Consider the following 19833-nt stretch of genomic DNA (forward strand, 5'->3'; position numbering starts at 1 on the left):
GTACTTGATTTCACATTTCATTCAAATTATACCATCAATATAATTCCCTCAGTAGAGCATTGATATGTCAGCATGGAACAGGATCTAAATCCACTAACCTAACCCAAAATCATGTCTGATTACATACATTAGGCTCCCTTGCACATTCCATGTTTATTGGAAAATTAATATCCTCACACACCACAGGCGATGAGATTGAAATATTTTCAGTGGTCTCAAGAATGTGTATTCATTCACCTGGATTACAAACCCCTCTGGATGAAACTGATCAGAAGCTGATTTCATATTCAGTTATTCATTGTTAACATACTGCAGTGCTCAAAAGCATAATGGAACCTAAATGGATAGAGCGTTTGATCTGCATTGTTCACATTCAAGCACTTCAAATGCATTTCTCCTTGCATTTTTAGACTAATGTCTAACATGTTTAATTTGAATAGTTCAATTCTAATAAATATATACAGCAGAACCGATTGCAAGTGTTTGAATTTTGCAAATCAAAGTTTCCGCCCTGTCTTCTTGAATGTTACAGGGTAAAAATCATTAAGAGAAATGATATTCGCTGAAAAGTAAGCTGAGAACAATGGACATTTACAGCACTGAAATAGAAAATACAGCCTACCATGCCTGTATGGGATCTATAAGTAACTACTTTTCTCTACTAACATACCACAGTTTACTAATATCCTCCAGTTAAAATTTGCTTTTGCTTTAATTAATGCAACAGCTTTTGCTTCAACCACTGTCCACGGCAAGATATTTGGTATTTTAATTACGTTTTTCTATCTAAACAATTGTCAAAACTGTCCTTTTTTGCTTTCTTAATACAAACCTCAAATTGATGAGACCTCTTACTTTCTAATCAGAATCAATGGTCTTTCCCTCCTTATCATATCAGAAACATTTATAAATCAGAAAAAAACTATATACTAATTTTTTTCTAATGCTTTTAATGATCCAGATCAGTATCTCTCTCTTTTCATTTTTTAAAGGTTGGGAGCAGCACCCAAATTCACTCTGTAGAATTCAGTTTTTAAAAATTTATTATCATTTTTGTGGGATATGGGTTTCTCTGGCTGGGCCAACATTTATTGTCCATCCCTAGTCGCCCTTGAGGAGGTCATGGTGAGCTGTCTTCTTGAACCGCAGCAGTCCAGCTACTGTGGGTTGACCCACAATGCGATTACTGAGGGAATTATTATATCTAAAATGATAAAGAAAGGAAACAAAAATATAATTATTTATAAAAATTGCCAGTGGATTATAACAAATGAATCCACTAACTGGTTAAAATACCATTGAGTTGGATTTTCATGAGTGTACATATAACTTTGAGAGAAACAGCGCTAAATGGAGTCAGGAAATCAAGAAAAAAAACTGATGAAGGGCTTTTGCCCGAAACATCCATTCTCCTGCTCCTCCAATGCTGCCTGACCTGCTGTGCTTTCCCAGACTCTCGCCTCTGATCTCCAGCATCTGCAATCCTCACTTTCGCCTGGCATATGTTTTGTATTTGTTAATGTTTGGTTTCTTAGTTATCATTTTCTTTTCAAATCCAAATTCTTAGAAATTTCAGATTCCAGATGCCGTAACCTAAGATTACTAATACATATAGTCAAAAATACATTACTTAGATGCCAAAGTAATATTTATTAGTTTTATAAATTATATTTCTGAGCAGTTTCTTCACTGTTGTATATTCAAACATTCAATTTTTATGCGTTTCTCACTTGCATAAGCAACAATCCAAAGAATTCTGCACTAATTGTTGCACACACTTCAGAATCTTGTGTCACATCTTTCTTGTTGGGACTTGAATGGAGGTCTCCTGGCCAAGGGGGAGGGACATTACCACTACACCAAAAGAGCCCTCACATTAATTATTGTAGCTTGTCTTTACATTCTCTTTTACACCATCCCCGACATTTACAAAATAACAATTCAACAATCTGATATCTAGTCAAATATTATTTAGAGGGTTTTAGCTGCAGGACAATTGCCCAGCAGAATCTTCAAGACAATTCACTCAGGGTCTGCGACATTGGGGATTCTTCCGTGAATTGTTGACTGACTCTCAATTATACAGCAGAAACGATTATCTGGCCATCAGAAAATCAAATGGATAATTTGTGCACATTTGTGTATTTTTATCACACACAATAAAACTGGCGAATGACGAGATAATCTGTCTTTGTCTCATAGTACTTTAAGGAGAAAGTTTTGTTTATTGTCCAGGGAAGCTGAAGTGAATGTCTGAAAAGAATTTCATTAGTCATGTTTTCTCATGATTAGGACCCTATAAAATTTATCTTTTTATGCCATAAGGAATTTCTTACAGCCATAAGCAATGTGGAACTAAACAATATCTCAGGAACAGGAATTCAGCTTTGCATGTTTCGAATAATCTGATCTGAGCTACATTGGGATACACATGAGTCTAGAAGCCAGAGTAAACCATTCAACACCTCAAACCTGACCCTCCACCCGATTTGATCATGGCTGACCCTTGCTATCCTTTCCTGACAAAAATTGATCAATCTCAATTAACCCAGTGTCAAGAGCTTTTTGAAGGTAGAATTCCAGAGTTCTCATGCTGATTAGTTAGAATATGCCTCTAAACAAGTATTGATGTTGTTTAGACTCCTGCCAGTCTAAACGTCTTTCTTAAGTCGGTGTCCAGTGATCTTCAATGGGGTTGATGACAATTTAATCTGTGATGTGAAGGTGCCAGTGTTGGACAAACCCAGAAGTCACATGACACCAGGCTATAGTCCAACAGGTTTACTGGAAATCACAAGCTTTCGAAAGGTTGCTCCTTCATCCCGTGAAGTGACATCACCTGACAAAGGAGCAGCACTCGAAAGCTTGTCATTTCAGATAAATCTGTTGTACTATAACCTGTTGCCGTAAGACTTCTGAATTTAATCTGCAGCAAATTGACGTTCTGGTGGGTCAGTAAGTTTCCCCTGAGGTAAATACATTTCCTTTTGTGAGATTAAAAGATAAAACTGAACATTTCTGCTGTCCCCATCAGTGAAGCCTGAGTCTGTGTTCCATCAGGTTCCCTCTCCTCCCCTCCTTCCTCAGCCAATGTGCTTTCATGGACTCTCCACTCCCTGGCCCCTGATGCCATACCATCTATTCTCGGTGACTTAGATGACTGAACCGAGCTGTCCAATCTTCGTAATCTTCACTTGCCCCTCTTCTCCCGCCCACCAACTGTTGCTTTCCACTGAAAAATAACATGACAGTGATGGAAAATTTATCAGAGTGTGGAAAGTAGCAGAGATCAAAGTACAAAGCGACCAGTACAAAAAATGGGAAGTATAGATTTAACACAGGTAAATTTTCAGCCTTGTACTTTGACCATCAAAGCTCCGTAATCACTGAAATAGATTCAACTATATTTTCACCTCAACAGTTTTTTCAAAGTATTTTATCTCTCAAACTGCCTATAATGACAACATGACAGCCGGGGAATGGCTTGGTGTGATGCTGTGTATCTGGTGTAGATTTAATCCTGGTGGTGTTTCTCTGACCACTGGATCATGGCCAAAGACAAAGCCCCAGAAAAACAATTTGATTTTTAATTAATATGAATAATTGTTAAGATAAAATTAAACAAAAACCCATGGAAATAATTTACTTCCATATTCCAGTAATTGTTAATCTGAAGGCAAATGTTACCCAACCAGTTTTCTTCCATCTAAATATGTTAATGCAGTCCCCTTTGTCTAAATATTTGCCTGACAGTATCAGTTGAATTTTCTCTTTCGTAGTTAAAGTGAGCTGGCAGTTAGTTTCGCAGCATCGAGTCCACTGGATGGCCAAATGCAGCTCATTAATCAAACATGTAAGATTGAGGACATGCTTCCACACCAAGGGTAGTAGCATATTCACTGAAATGCTATAAGCTAGAAATGATCCCTGACACTGTGCTGTTTGATCCTAATCATCAAAGACATAGCCCAGAGAAAGATAAGCTCATCTCTTGTTCACAAACTGAAATTTGGAGATGTTGTGGATGGAGGGCTGGCACTGACACGGAAGGCCATGCTACCTGACACAGCAAGCTTGAAGCAGCAAACCCAGCAATGCCATAAGGATGTCTTATGCAAGGCTAAATCTCACCTTCAGCTCTCTGCTAACTCTAATACTGCATATGCATCTCACGTAGGATGACGTATTACACTCCAGTACATCACGCATCATGATCACTTGAGGACTGTCACCCATCTCAACATGCCCCAAATTGCCCTTCCTGCCCTTTCTCCTTTCACTGGGGACATCTCAGCTGACCACTAGCTGCTTTTGCATCCACTTCCATCATACTCAATCCCTTCTTTCTTCTCTGCCCAACAGGCTCACTCTACTTGAACTGACTTTTCAGTAGCATGCTGACTGAACTAGCTGAAATCCCCAGATTCCTGGCATTTGACTTGCTGGACTCACCATGGCCCAATGCCTGGACTGCAAAGTCATGGATACCTGAACATTTGTAGGACTGAGTATCTGACTGACCGTCGCCTGTCCCCCATGGTATAATGGACAAACTTCTTGTCTGACTATGGCATCCCTCCCTGACTTACTCCCTTCACCTAACTAAGAACTCTTCTCCTTTGACTTTCACACATTGCCATTTGAAGTATATTCCCTGTTTGTCACATAAGCTGTTTGTACCTGCAACAGCTTTGATGTTGATGTAGTACATTGTTGTGCAGTGACATGTCTATCCTTGTTTGACTAAGTCATTTATTTTTCAAACTTCCCTGCTGTCACTCTGACCTTTTGTCCTGTGAGTAGTTGAGGTAACTCGCACCTGTCTATAGATCATTCATCTTCTTCATTCTCCCTCATTTGCATCTCAGGAAATATGGTTGGTGGTGACTTGGCAATATCATTCTCATGTAAATTCAAAACATGATGTCTGCTAGTGATGATAACCTCCATATCCTGTGGTTTAGCTCTAAGGAGCAACCTGGTTACATTTCAAGATGAATTATTGTACAAACCATTCACCCATTGAAACCATTTCATCTTTGGTAACATGGTGAAGATATCAAATGAAGGGTTACAAACATTGTTCCTTGTTCAAGCTAACTTCAGTAATTACAAACCAGTCAGTTTAAATATAGTGGTGGGGAGACTTTAGGGAGCAATTATTCAGCATAGAATTAATAGTCACATGAAAAACTGTGGGTTAATTCAGCAGAGTTGGCATGAATTTACAAGAGGAAATTGTACCTACTGAAGTAGCTGGAGCTTGTTTGAAGAGGTAAGAGAAAGGATTGTTGAGGGCAAACTTGTTGATGTGATGCACATAGGTTCACTATCGATACTTGATACAAACCCACACAGCAGACTTGTTAGGAATATTGTAGATCATGGAATAAAAGGAACTATTACACAGTGAACAAAACATTGGCTAAAGGATCAGAAAAATAAAGTAATAGTTAATGAATATTTTTCTGACTGGAGGATGTTTCTGGTGGAGTGCCCCAGAGATTAGAATTGTGACATTTGATTTTCCTGATAAAAAGGAATGATCTTGATCTCCGAGTGAAGGGGACAATTTAAAATTTTGATTTCAACACAATACCTGGGAGGATTATATACGGTGAGGAGTACAGTGTAAAACTTCCGCAGGACATTGACACGTTTGTGGACTGGCTGGATAGGTGACAGATCAAGTTCAATGTGCAGATATGCAATGTGATGCAAAAAATAAATGGAGACAATATAGAGTGGGCCTCTAGACCTGCTCCGGAGATGTGTAATAACATCTGTGAACAGGTTGATTTAAAAAATAGGTTAAATTGTTTAAAAAGTTAAAATGTAGGGTATTATTCCAATGGGTGTGCAAGACTTGGGAGACCTGGGTGTATTTGTACATAAGGCATTAAAGGTGGCAGAGCCAATGAAGAGAACTGCTAATAAAGCATACAGTTTTTAAGTGTTTTGCAAAAGATGAAATGCAATGTGAGAAAACACTTTTGCACACAGTGAGAAGTTAGAGTCTGAAACGCACTACTGGATGCAGGTTCAATTAAAGATTATAGAAGGCAACAGATGATTATTAAAATAGAAACAATGCACAAGATCATATGGAAAAGGCTATAACTTGGCACTATGTCAAAATGTTCAGACAGCTGATGCAGATATGATGAGCTGAATGGTCTCCTTCAGCACATTTGCAATTCTGTGATTTTGAGATTCTGTGGTTTCCCCTCACTTGACACACATAGCCTGAAGGGTTTGTCTGTGCCCTGTGCTCCATTGTCAGAAATAATTTGTTCAAGTGCACCAAATGTGTCACGTGTTTACCACCAATTCACTTGAAATGTTCTTTACCAGTCTAACAACTGGAAATTTTAAGAAAAGTTTGATGACTAAGATTAAGCACTCTCCATTCATGGAAAAAAGATCACTGATGATGTTTGACGAAGGGACTGATAAAATCTAGTAGGGGAACAGAGGTTCACTTAATTAATGTGCCTCGCTACACATCCTCACCAACTTTTCATCATTAAATCCTGATCAATAAATTATAATACATGCCCATTGTCTTGTCTGCTCCATGCCTGTATATCCTCAGTTTTTTTGCAACAATATGTTCTGGTGAAGAGATTCGAGCACAAGTGCTGGTTTACATCTCAAGACACCAAGCTCATCTCCGTATGGCCAAAAGCATCTGCAAGTCAATGGTACTGCTCTGAGCATGTAGGGCCACCTTCAGTTTCTTCTAAAAAGATAAACTTGCTCAGCGATGTTATTACACATCCCTGGAGGAGTTGGGTCTTGAATGCAGGATCAAAAACAGGAATTGCTGGAAAACTACAGCAGGTCTAGCAGTATCCACGGAGAGACATTACAGTTAATGTTCTGAGGCAAGTGACTCTTCCTCAGAACTGCTGGACCCCAAGCTCAGAGGTAGGGGCACTACCACTGTGCCACAAAGTTAAACAATACCAGGTTATAGTCCAGCAGGTTTATTTGGAAGCACACTAGCTTTCAGAGCACTGCTCCTTCATCAGGACCTACTGATGCTGCAAAATGGATGCTTTCAAATAAACATATTGGACTAGAGCCTGGTGTTGTGTGATTTTTAACTTTGTACACCCCAGTCCATCACCAGCATCTCCAAATCATGACTGTGCCACAAGAACTCCTAGAAAGACACTGCACAGATTTGAACTCAGGGTCATCCTGCTTTTTTAGACAGTTGCTTTAACCAATTAAGAACCACCCAGGGCTGCTCTTCAATGACAGCCTTCAGTTGTTAAATATTTCTGATTGAAGCTGGTCACGTGTATGTTTTTTTATTCATTTACAGGATGAAGGTGTCACTGGCTAGGCCAGGATTTATTGCCCATTCTTAATTGCCTAGAGGGCAGTTAGGGGTCAATCACATTGCTGTGGGTCTGGAGTTGTGTGTAAGCCAGATCAGGTGAGGATGGCAGATTTCCCTCCCTAAAGGGTATTAGTGAACTAGATCAGTTTTTCCAATGATTGACAATGGATTTGTGGTCATCATTAGACTCTTAATTCCAGATTTCTGTTGAAATCAAAATCCACCATCTGTCATGGCAGGATTCAAACCCATGTCCTCAGAACATAGTTCTATGGATTATCAGTCCAGCAATAGCACCACTAGGCCATCATCTCCCCTTGATTTACCAAATTTTGTTACCAAATTGCAATGGATTTGCTCATCTTCCACATGGATGTCTATGCAATGAAAATATAGATCCAATGGAACATCTGTATCTTTAATCCAGCTTTAGGAATTTGCATTGCACATCTTTGGTGACCATTTGGTACCAGGTTTGTAGCAGACTCAGAGTCATTTTCCTGTTCTATCACCTGAAGCTATTGTGGTTTTGGTGGTGCACTTGTCAGAGTTTGCAACAAATTATTTCCATTAGCTTGTGATTGATTGCCATAGTGAATTGCTTACTGAATTGGAACATATTAGAATCTTGTGATAACTGAGCACATGAGTAAATGTCTCATACTTGATATTGGAATCATTAGACTGTGCTTGTAATAGGTATTTGGATCCAAAAACAATTTTCTTGCCATCTTACACAATGCTTGATCCTATTCCTTTCTACAAAGCTCTTCTAGGATTGTCTTTTTCCTTGGGTGCATTTCTCAAGCTGACAATGCTTGTTTGAGAGAATTGAAGATATGTTGACAGTCCCCCCACCATACATCTTTCTTTGAGAGTTCTCTCAATGATGATGCTTTGTTCCAAAAGTTTGGAATTTAACGTACCAAGAAATTGAAAAATCCAAGAAATCTCTGTATGTTTTCTTTGTCTTTTGTGGTGGATGTATATCTTACCTCCTTGACTTTTCCTGGGTCAGGAGAGATTCCACAACTTGAACATACAGAGCCAAAATATATTGACCTGACTTACATTTACCTGTCTTTTTTCATGTAAGAAAATGAACCCTTAGAAATGAGCTTCGTCCATCAGTGAGTGAAGCCCAACTTTGGTTTTGCCTGTTAACACAATATCATCAACGACATGTATACATCCAGGCACAGTTTCTGTAATTCTGTTCATATGTTGCTGGAACTGAATATGATTGACATATTTACCAAAAGGTAGCCTCTTAAAGGAATATTTTCCAAATGGTGTTCTGAAGGTAGTGACTTCCTAAGGCTTCTTGACTAAGCTTACTGACTAAAATCTTTGGCATCCAGACTTGAAACAAACTTGGTTCCTATTTGGAATTTGGAGACATGGTTTCAGAGTGACCAGGACTGGCAACTCAAAACCTTGGTATTCGATGTTCTGACAAAACAGGCAAAAATGATAGGAGGTTGGATAGTGTTGTTAATAAAGGAAGATATCAACACAATGTAGGAAGTGACATAGATTCAATAGATTTTGATGTGGAATCAGTTTGGGTGGAAATAAGGATTAGCAAGGGAAAGAAATCACATGTTGGAGTCATCCAAAAGCAAGCAAAGAGTTGCCTTGCTGTAGGACAAAATATAATTCAAAAACTTATGGAGGCATATAAACAGGGCATGACAATTGTCATGGGCAATCTTAATCTGCCTTATGACTGGGTAACTCAGATAGGCACGGGGAAAATTGAAGATGAATTTGGAACATGTACCAGATATGTTAGAACTTACACAGGAACAGGTTATTTTAGGTGTAGTGATGAGTACTGTGGAGACACACAGACATCGGGAGAATGTGCAAACTCCACACAGACAGTCGCCCAAGGGTGGAATCAAACCCAGGTGCTGTGAGGCAGCAGTGTCCATGTGGAGCAGATCAGCCTTGATCTTATAGAATGGCACGGCATGATAGAGAGGCTCACTGACCTACACTGTTCCTATTTGTTAACTTTTATACAGTAAAGAGTAATCCCCAAATGCAATGTATATTGAGTGCTGCAGTGCAAAATTCCTGTAGTGTGTGATCATGTGACAGCATCTGGGTACTTGGTCTATAATGCATGTTGAGTTCTTAAAGGTACATCATTTTAAATGACAATGGGATGTGTAAGAAGCTTTAAAGGGAGGAATTATTTTTCTTTATGTGAAAGAAGCTCTTTTTATGAGAGACCAATAAAATTATCAATCATCGATATTCTTTAAAGTGGGAAAGCAAAAACTGCAAGCACTTGAAACTTTTAACCTAATGTGAATTAACATCATGAATGAAATGTAAAGATCAGAGAGGGTAGGGTGCCAATTCTGTTGCCATAATAATGTATCTTAGAAGGGATTTTGTCCTGGATAGGATATAAAGCACCAACTGGAGCCATTTATTGAATTACCTTTATTAACATTATGCTAATTTTTACACAATTAAACTTAATACAAGACTGCGGGTAGCATCACCACTCTCTCAAATCTGTTATTACATTGCTACTGTACTATTTACACATCTGAGCATTGACCACTTGCTCTATATTAGCGAACTAGTGGTTCAAGTGTTTTAACAGAGTACTGTATATGATAGCTGTCTAGCTTGACACTTGGCTCACCTGTTCATGTTACATGCATCTATTATTTTGTTGTCTCTGTTACTCCAATTTTCTCACACCTTGCAAACCTGTGTAAAAGTGAGCTTATCAAAACTCACCAAATTCTGTCTACTTGTCACTCCAGTGCCTGATGGTTTGCAGACACAAACAGAAAATATTCAACAGGTCTGACAGCCTTTATAGAGATAAAAAAAACAAAGTTAATTTTCATTTCAGACATTTTTCTTCTGTGTCAGCTCACATCACAGAATTACAATGTGTCCATTTTAAATTTCTCATTCTTCCTTTCAAATGACACAATGACCTTGCCTCTCCTTCATTAAGTGAGCTCAGCCAGCCCTCAACACTCTCAGATCACTTCGTTATTCAAAATGAACTTTTGGAAAACTGTCATAACTTTCTTGTTGATGGGCGTACTTACTACTGTCTAAGTCCTAAGCTCCAGGATTTACTCTTTGCATTCCTTTCCTCCTTTAAGATGCTAATTAAAACATTTATCATTAACTGAATGTCTAGTCTCGCTTCTAATATGGGCTTCCTTCTTGAATTTTGTTTGAAACCACTCCCATGAAGTGCCTTTGGATATTTTAATATGTTAAAGGAGCCATACAAATGAAGGTTTTGTTGCTGTTGACTGTAGAATTAAGAGTATTTCTATAGGCTATACTTGTGTTTGCTTCAACTTAAGTAACTTGAGTGAACTGTTACAGAACAACCTGTAAATTTAAATAATGCAATCACAGTGTTTGGTGACAGAGGTGTTGGTCAAAGGCACTGATCAGGCGAATTGCTCTGTTCTGTTTTTTGTCAAGCTTCTTGACTGTTCTTCCAATTTCCTTTGTTTAGTTAAGTTGGCCCTGCTAGGGCTCAAAGGAAGCAGAACATCAACTATTCATTGCAGGATAATACACTTCAATCTTCCCTTTAAAGTGACAGTGTTCCAGTTGGACAGTATGTCATTAGTCATCACTTCCAAATTGATGATGACTGAAGGTGTAGAAATAGCAATGCCTCTGAAGATCAGACGTGGATGGCTGGGTTTCCCCCTGCTTGAGATCAATATGATTCATGTGGCAAGAATGTTAGCTGACACTTGGCAGTCCAAGTTTGGATGTCATGGTGTTCTGCGTTGGGTGCTTCATTACTGAAGTTGTTTTCTCTCAAATAGAAACCTAAAGGACGACCAGCTTGGAAAGCTTGGTCTGTTCTTGGTCTAATTTTACTAAAGTGTCACGCTACATTCTTAAAGTGTCCTTACTATGGAGAAAATACTTAGGTTTTGCAAGGAATGTGATGTGCAGTGATCTCTCTTGCCACTGCTTTGTGGATAGATGAATCAGTAAAGGTGATAATTAGTGAGGATGAATCAAATAAATTATTTCCTCATTTTGTTTCCTTACTGCTTCACAGAGCCTCAGGCTACATGTTATGTTGTTTAAGATTTGGTTAGTTTTCGAATAGTTCTAACTGTCATTGGACAGACCTAATGAGGAGGAGTGTCAGAAGAGGCACTCTTCTCTTCAGGAAAAGGCCACGTGAGCAACTCAAGAGTTTGCAAGAAGGTGATGCCAAGACACTGGGTCTCCATCTCCAGATTTCCAATTTCAGAAGCCCCCATGTCAGAGGTGCCCCTCAACCCTGTCCAGGCAATTAGATGTAATAATAGTCCACTAAAAGTAACACAAACTAAATTCTGTTTGCTCAAACAATTCTGGACTTATTTACAGCTAAATAATACAAACAGTACAGAGAAAGCTCCAAGCACAGCCAAAGCCACAAATGTTGCAGAATAGAGTTTGTGATGATATGACAACATCTAGCTACTTGCCCCATTTCCATTTGATCTCTTAAAGTGATGGATCTTCACATGTGATAACCCAACGTGAGGCATCATAGACATCCTGACGTCCCCCTACTTTCAGTAGTCAAGCTTACTGACAGCCTAAAGTTTTCTGCACCCATGTCATTCCAGGGGTTAAATCTAGGTGGGGCCATCCCACAAATGAAAGCTTATCACACCATCCGAAAGGTCACAAATTGCTAATTCCAGAGGGTGGGACATTATATTCATTTTGAGACAGATGGGCTAGTTCATGTATAGGTTACATTGGACTTCTTTTTTAACCACGGTAGCTCAGTGGTTAGCACTGCTGCCTCATAGCACCAGGGACCTGGGTTCGATTCCAGCCTTGGATGATGAGCTGTGTGGAGTTTTCACACTCTCCCTGTGTCTTTGTGGGCACCCTCTGGGTGCTCCAGTTTCCTCCCACCATCCAAAAGATGTGCAGTTTAAGTGGATTTGCCATGGGAAATGCAAGGATAGGGTGGGCCTGTATGGGATGCTCCTCAGAGGGTCAAAGTGGACTCAATGGGCCGAATGACCTGCTTCTGCACTATAGGGATTCTATGAATCCCTGAAGTACTGGGGAATGTCCATTGCAGCCTGCAAGGCACCAGCAGACCAGCCTGTTAGAATCCTGAACAGGAAAGCCCCCTATTCACTTAATCCCCAGCTGGGCTGTCACCATTCAGGTACACAGACACTCAGAGATGTTACACCTGAATTAAACAAGTTGTATCATGGAATTATGTCCCAGAATCCCCTTTGGTAGCTCTTATAAGCAGCTTTATAGCTCTGTGGTGGTCTTCATATTTTTTCTATTCAGCAGAATTTGTGTGATTCTTCATATTTCTGTAAGCCGTTTCTTTTAGTTTATGCTGTCCATTATCTCTCGAGTTGTCCATGGCTGTTTATTCTGTGAAGTGGACTTCTTCCCTCTCAAGGACTTAAACTGATTCACTTTTCTTTAAACCACTGTTTTTTGGTTGTTTTCCCCTTAAGCAGATCATCCAGGTTACCTTTGATGTCTCTGTCTCATCTCATTGATGACAGACTTACCTGAATCTAAAATTCTAGCAGCTAATTTGTGATTTTCACTTTCAAATGTTACATTGAACTCAGTCATGTTATGATCACTACTTGATAGATGGTCATGCACAATTAGGTTAGTAATTAAATCTGGCCTATCACTCATTACCAAAGATGGCTTTTCTCCTTGTTGTATCCAGGATACATTGCTATAGAAAACTATCTTGGACACACTCCAAAATTCACTAGGGGAGTCCAAAACTAGAGGACATAGTTTTAACGTGTGAGAGGAAAGATTCAAACGGGATTTAAGGCGCAACGTTTTCATACTGAGGGTGGTGCCAAGTATGGAATGAGCTGCCAGAGGAAGTGGTGAAGGCTGGTACAATTACAACATTGAAAAGGCATCTGGATGGATACATGGATAGGAAAATGAGACTAGAGTAATTCAGGGTATCTGTTTGGCATGGACCAAACAGTCTGTTTCTATGTTGTATAACTCTATGACTCTATGAGGTACTTTTCTACCTCTCCCAATCTATGCTAATGTTAAATCCCCCATTAATACTACTCCAGCTTTCCAAAACAATTGCCTAATTTCTACATTCATACAATCTACTACATCAGAGATTTTACTGGAGGTCGAGACACAACACAGTTTTTGATCCTTTATTGTTCTCGGTTCTTCTTGTGCAGGTTCCAATAGATTCCCTACAGTGTGGAAACAGGCCCTTTGGCCCAACCAGTCCACACCGACCCTCCAAAGAGTAACTTACCCAGACCCATTTCCCTCTGACTAATGCGCCTAACACTATGGGCGATTTAGCATGGCCAATTCACCTGAACTGCACATCTTCGGACTGTGGGAGGAAACTGAAGCAAACCGGAGGACGTGCAAACTCCACACAGACAGTCACCTGAGGCTGGAATCAAACCTGGGACCCTGGTGCTGTGAGGCAGCAGTGCTAACCACTGAGCCACCATGCCGCCCCATGCTTTCCTCTCTTTATATCTTTCCTCACCAATGAAGGGATTCTGTTTCTAATCAGCAAGGCTACTTCACCCTCTTTGCCATTTTCCCATGAAACCTTAAAATCTTAAACTCATAATTTACTTCTCTGTCCTGACCATTGTGCAGCCATGTCTCTGTAATGACTACTATATCATAATCTCCAACTTGAATTTGAGCTGCAGTTCATTTAATTTACACCTGACACTCTGTGCATTCATATTGTAACAACGTGGAGATGAACCCCTCTGTTAATTAAACCAAACACCCAGAACAGCTTACCTCACCTCGTAATCTGTTAAAATATATGAGTGACAGAGAACTCACAAAATTCACTGTTCAAAGAAAATAACATTAATTTATTTTTTTAACTCTAAAAGTGAAAATTAAATAAGTATTCACAATACTAAGCCCCCTTTTCTCTTATCTGCTTATCATCTACCTAAAACTCCATAACAATGTGCTGTTCATATAAAGGTCATAGAGTCATAGAGATGTACAGCACAGAAACAGACCCTTCGGTCCAACCGTCCATGCCGACCAGATATCCCAACCCAATCTAGTCCTACCTGCCAGCACCTGGCCCATATCCCTCCAAACCCTTCCTATTCATATACCCATCCAAATGCTTTTTAAATCTTACAATTGCACTTGCCTCCACCACTTTCTCTGGCAGCCCATTCCACGCACGCATCACCCTCTGCATGAAAAAGATGCCCCTTAGGTCTCTTTTACATCTTTCCCCTCTCACCCTAAACCTATGCCCTCTAGTTCCCTCTAGAATCCCCCACCCCAGGGAAAAGACTTTTTCTGTTTACCCTATCCTTGCCCCTCATGATTTTATAAACCTCTATAAGGTCACCCTCAGTCTCTGACACTCCAGGGAAAACAGCCCCAGCCCATTCAACTTCTCCCTATAGCTCAAATCCTTCAACCCTGGCAACATCCTTGTAAATCTTTTCCGAACCCTTTCAAGTTTCACAACATCCTTCCGATAGGAAGGAGACCAGAATTGCACACAATATTCCAAAAGTGGCCTAACCAATGTCCTGTACAGCTGCAACATGACCTCCCAACTCCTGTACTCAATACTCTGACCAACAAAGGAAAGCATACCAAACACCTTCTTCACTATCCTATCTACCTGCGAATCCACTTTCAAGGAGCTATGAACCTGCACTCTAAGGTCTCCTTGTTCAGCAACACTCCCTAGGACCTTACCATTAAGTGTACAAGTCCTGCTAAGATTTGCTCTCCCAAAATGCAGCACCTTGCATTTTTCTAAATTAAACTCCATCTGTCACTCCTCTGTCCATTAGCTCATCTGATCAAGATCCCATTGCAATCCAAGATAACCCTCTTCGTTGTCCACTATACCTCCAATTTTGGTGTCATTTGCAAACTTACTAACCCTACCTCTTAAGCTCACATTCAAATCATTTATATAAATGACAAAAGATAGTAGACCCAGCACTGATCCTTGTGGCGCTCCACAATCTGAAAAACAACCCTCCACCACTACTCTCTGTCTTCTTCCTTTGAGCCAGCTCTGTATCTAAATGGCTAGTTCTCCCGATATTCCATGAGATCTAACCTTGCTAACCAGTCTCCCATGGGGAACCTTGTCGAATGCCTTATTGAAGTCCATATTGATCACATCTATTGCTTTGTCCTCATCAATCCTCTTTGTTACTTCTTCAAAAAACTCAATCAAGTTTGTGAGACATAACGTGAACTTATTAAAATTACATCAACTTAATTTCAAAACCACACAGCCACTGTCGTGTTCTGTGACTTCTGTGAATTCCCCGGGTTGTTTTCTTTCTATTTACCGTGCATATATTTCGTATGAAAAAGTACCTTTGATAGATAGTGTTTCCTAATTTCTTGGAGAGCAAAATGTTAGATCTCTAGGCATTTCTGTCTTGATGGCAATTGCTCTGTCTGACCAATTTTCAAAAGGTCTGCATTTTATACCCCCTTCAACATTGGATTGTCTAATTTGTTCGATGTTGGCAAAACAATAAATTCAAACTCGTTTGGGTTTTAGTATCCTGGAGCATAATTTAAACTGATTGGTTAAATTCAAATTGTTGTCAAAACAGCAACCAATTCAGATATCCATTTCACAGCCAAATGTTACATATTTTCAATTTTCCAGTACACTCTGGGACTGCCATCTAGTCATATACATAGGTGCTTGTAATCACTCAGTTCAGAATAGCATTCCAAATCATAGAGTCATGCAGCACAGAAACAGATCCTTCGGTTGAATTCATCCATGCATTCCCTTTCTCTTAAAGGGACAATACACGGCTTCAACTTCATAACTGTATAGAGAACACTTATTTGTCCCATTCACTCTAAACTGTCCCTCAGCACTTATCTGTTTATTATTTCTCTCTTCTAATTTAATTAATGTACAGAACTTGCTAGTTTTATGATTACTTGTTGTACCGAAGTGTGATTCCTGACTGTTTCTTTACTCCCTGACTTGTTCCTCATTTTTGAACATTTAATGATTTCCCCCAAGACCTAACCCCACGCACTTGTCTAAAGTCTTTGTGACTACCCTGTTTAGCCGTCCTGCAAGGACATTGGTCCCAGATTCAGGTGGATTTCATTCAATAGCAGGCAAAGTGAGCAGTAGTGGTTATTTAGAAGTAATGTATGCCCAGATTAGGTGCTAGAAAGCAAAAGTACAAAGACAATTGACAGGCTTGCACTTGCTAGTAGATGATCAAAATGAAGGGAAAAATTTATGATCTTAAGCTGTTGAATTCAATGAAGGGTGCCGAAGACTGTAAAGTGCATGGTTAAAAAATAATGTTTCAATCCTTCAACTTGCATTGAGCTTCTGTGGAGCACTGCAGCAGGTCTAAGGCACAAATGCAAGCAAGCTGGTGAAGTGAAGTGGCATTGTCTACGTGATGTTGAAATGACGACCCTGAGGAGATTGACAAAGTGGATATTGAGAGGAGATTCCCCTTTATGGGAAAGACAAGAACTAGAGGGCACGTTAACAATAACAGGTTATTTAATATTGAGATGAGAAAAACTATTTATCTCAGAAGGACATTAATCCAATGTATTTTCTTCCCAAAACAGCAGCAGAGGAAAGGTCGTTGAACATTTTTAAGGCTGTTAGATAGATTTCTAATTGACAAGGGAGAAAAAGGTTACAGTGTTTCAACAGAAGAATAGAGTTAAAGTCACAACTATGCTAACTATGACCTTATGAAACCCTGCTCCTAATTAATCATACACTTGTACATTCATTTGACCATGGACTGTTCATGAATCATATGGTTGCATAATAAAGCAGAATAGACTGATCTTTGTAAACCATGATGATCTCATCGGCTTGCATCATTTCTCAAGCTGACAGAGGTGTTAAACTGAAACAACGTGGTTCCACCTCGGGGGAGTACACCAAGGCGTTGCGATCAACTTGGAGGACATCCCCTCATCCTTCCACTCTCCCTTTGTCGTAAATTTCAGGCACCTTGAAACTCTGAAGTGAAAACAGAAAGTGTTGGAGAAATGCAGCAGGTCTGGCAGTATCTGTGAAAACAGAAAGAGGGTTAACCATCTGAGACCAAAAACTCTTCTTGGAAACAGGATTCATAATATAACACGAACAGTGAAGACAGACATCATTGAGCTTCTTATCTTAACAGTTGTAAGGGACCCCTGTTCCACAGCCACTGAGCAAAGTTTAGAGAACAGAGACCTTGCAATCACCATGAAAAATCTGGCTGGGGATTCAAATTTCCAAACCAGTTCAGAAAAGAAGTCATTTATTTACTTGCTTATGAGTTTTTTGAACGTGATTTCCAATGAAGATTCTCCTAAAATCTCAGACAGTGCAGTAATCTTTACAGAGAGAGCACAGTGAATCTCCGTGGAAGCCACATCCACTTTGGATAGCATTATAATAAAAGTTATCAAAGTTTGAAGGTCCCAAAGCTTTTTTGAAACATTACACAGAGAATATAAATGTGTAAGGTAAGTGACTGAGGAGTGAGAATGGCAGGTAATTGAGTGAGTGAGTACATTAGTAGGTGATTAATGGAGTAAGGTGGCAGTAGTTTAGCGGTTAGGTAGGTTCCTGGCACAAGTATGAGCTGGCAAATGGGTCAGCGAGAGACGTGGTGCTAGGTGGGTCAGTAAGGGGTAAGATTAGAAGGTGGGTAAGTAGGTTGGGTGGAGGATGAGTAAGAGGATAAGCAGGCAGGTAGGTGGTGAGTGGAAGGCAGGGGACAAACAAAGGTGGGTAAGAGATCAGGGGAGTATTAAGTGGTGAGATTATGGGAGGGGACATGTCGAGTTTCTGATGAATGGGGAGAATTAGACAGGGATTGGAATTCTAAGGATTGAAGATTGTTATTTGTTGGGGTTGTGGAGGGAACGGGCATATGATCAGGGAGGTGGGTTTCAGGGATGAGGATATAGGGTTCAGTGGGAGTGTGAATGACCAGTGGGGGACCAGTTTTATAGTTAGGCAGCAATTGGAGAGAAAGTGGGAAATTGAGGTTGGAAAACTAATCAGCCATGATTGAATGGCAGAGCAGACCCGATGGGCCAAATGGTTTAATTTCTGCTCTTATATCTTATGGTCTTATGGAGCAGGTTTAAATCAATCTAAAATTTCATGGCAAGTTATCCAGGTAAGTTGGAACCTTCTAAAATTAAAGTTGGAGACTTTTTGGGAGGATCCTATATTCAAGGTGATTGCTCATTGGAAGGTTACATTTCCTGGGCTATTCCCATGTTGTTAGTACATCAGGATTTCAGAGTTTCTAATACACACCTTTCAGAATAAGTCCAGTCTCCACCTTGCTGGAGATTGGAAGATCTAGGCCAATATTTCTGTCTTATTTCTTATTTCCAAGCTTCATACAAAGTCAAAAGACTTTGCATTATAGCTCGTAGATCCTGAATTAGCATCTCCCAAAATTGTTCATTGAACTGTACTTAGGAAGGGGAAAAGAATCTGGCTCCCTGTTGTGTATAACATTCAAATATGAAAACAGCTTTGAAGTAATAATTGTAATTTAAATCTACAAAATAATTTACATGTGTACATCTTATTTTCAATTTCTGTTATACAATGTAAATCTAAATGTTGGCTAATATTGGAATCATTTGGTTGAACAGATTTTATTTTAACAGGTGCCGATGATCAAGAATTGGTTAGAATTTCAGTTGGAAGTACAGTTACACTTCAATGTAAAAATGCCTCACTGGAAAATCTGACACAAATTACCTGGAGTAGAGAAGAGAACAATAAACTTGTACAACTTTATTCTTATTTACATACTCGCAACCAGACACACAAATCAAATAATACTCTGAGATTATCGTGGACTCCCGAGGAACCCTTCAGTCTTCAGATGAAAATACTACACATTTCTGATGCTGGGAATTACAGCTGCACATTGGATGGAGTTAACTTTCAGCTGCATACCAAATGGCACCTTGTTATTTTTGAATCAGGTAAGAACTTCCTGCTTTCAATCTTCTCATCCCTCTTTTTCAAAAGAGAAACAAAAGCAAATTTTACAAAACAGTTCCACTATAGTTTTATCTAATTTGTAGATGCTAAGCTTGTAGTTTTAGGTAGTTATCTGCAATATGTGATATGCAACATGCAATGCAGATTCGCAGACTTGTAATGAAAATTCTTTAAACAGACCATAAGACAAGTGAAGAAACATTTGAAATTGCAAGAGTAAAAGTAACTCAAAAAGAGTGACATTCAGAAAAGAAAAAATGTCAGTATTTTGGCCATTTGACCAGAACTGGAAAAATTCTGAGATCACTTGGAGAGGGCAAAGTGCAGTTAAGTAGAAAGAGGAGTCAACCTCGACAGAGTTGGATGATGGTTGTCAAAGAGTAATTCCAACAAATTACATGAGTGTATGAGGATGGCACAA

The 19833-nt window shown here is 39.5% G+C and overlaps 1 protein-coding gene across 2 annotated transcripts in view; it reads left to right on the top strand.

The window, feature by feature from the left end:
• Positions 1–19833, top strand: part of LOC122550458 (uncharacterized) — a 50906-nt gene that overhangs the window by 2404 nt on the left and 28669 nt on the right. Inside the window, exon 2 of one of the 2 annotated variants that reach the window (XM_043691200.2) lies at positions 19055–19393. In XM_043691200.2, the coding sequence (XP_043547135.2) occupies positions 19055–19393 (339 nt within the window). The remainder of the gene's footprint in view (positions 1–19054; positions 19394–19833) is intronic. The other variant, XM_043691202.2, reaches the window with a different exon arrangement.

Source organism: Chiloscyllium plagiosum, unplaced genomic scaffold (genome assembly GCF_037043375.1).
Source record: "Chiloscyllium plagiosum isolate Xiang-an unplaced genomic scaffold, Cpla_swu_hap1 HiC_scaffold_6, whole genome shotgun sequence".
Taxonomy (NCBI): domain Eukaryota; kingdom Metazoa; phylum Chordata; class Chondrichthyes; order Orectolobiformes; family Hemiscylliidae; genus Chiloscyllium; species Chiloscyllium plagiosum.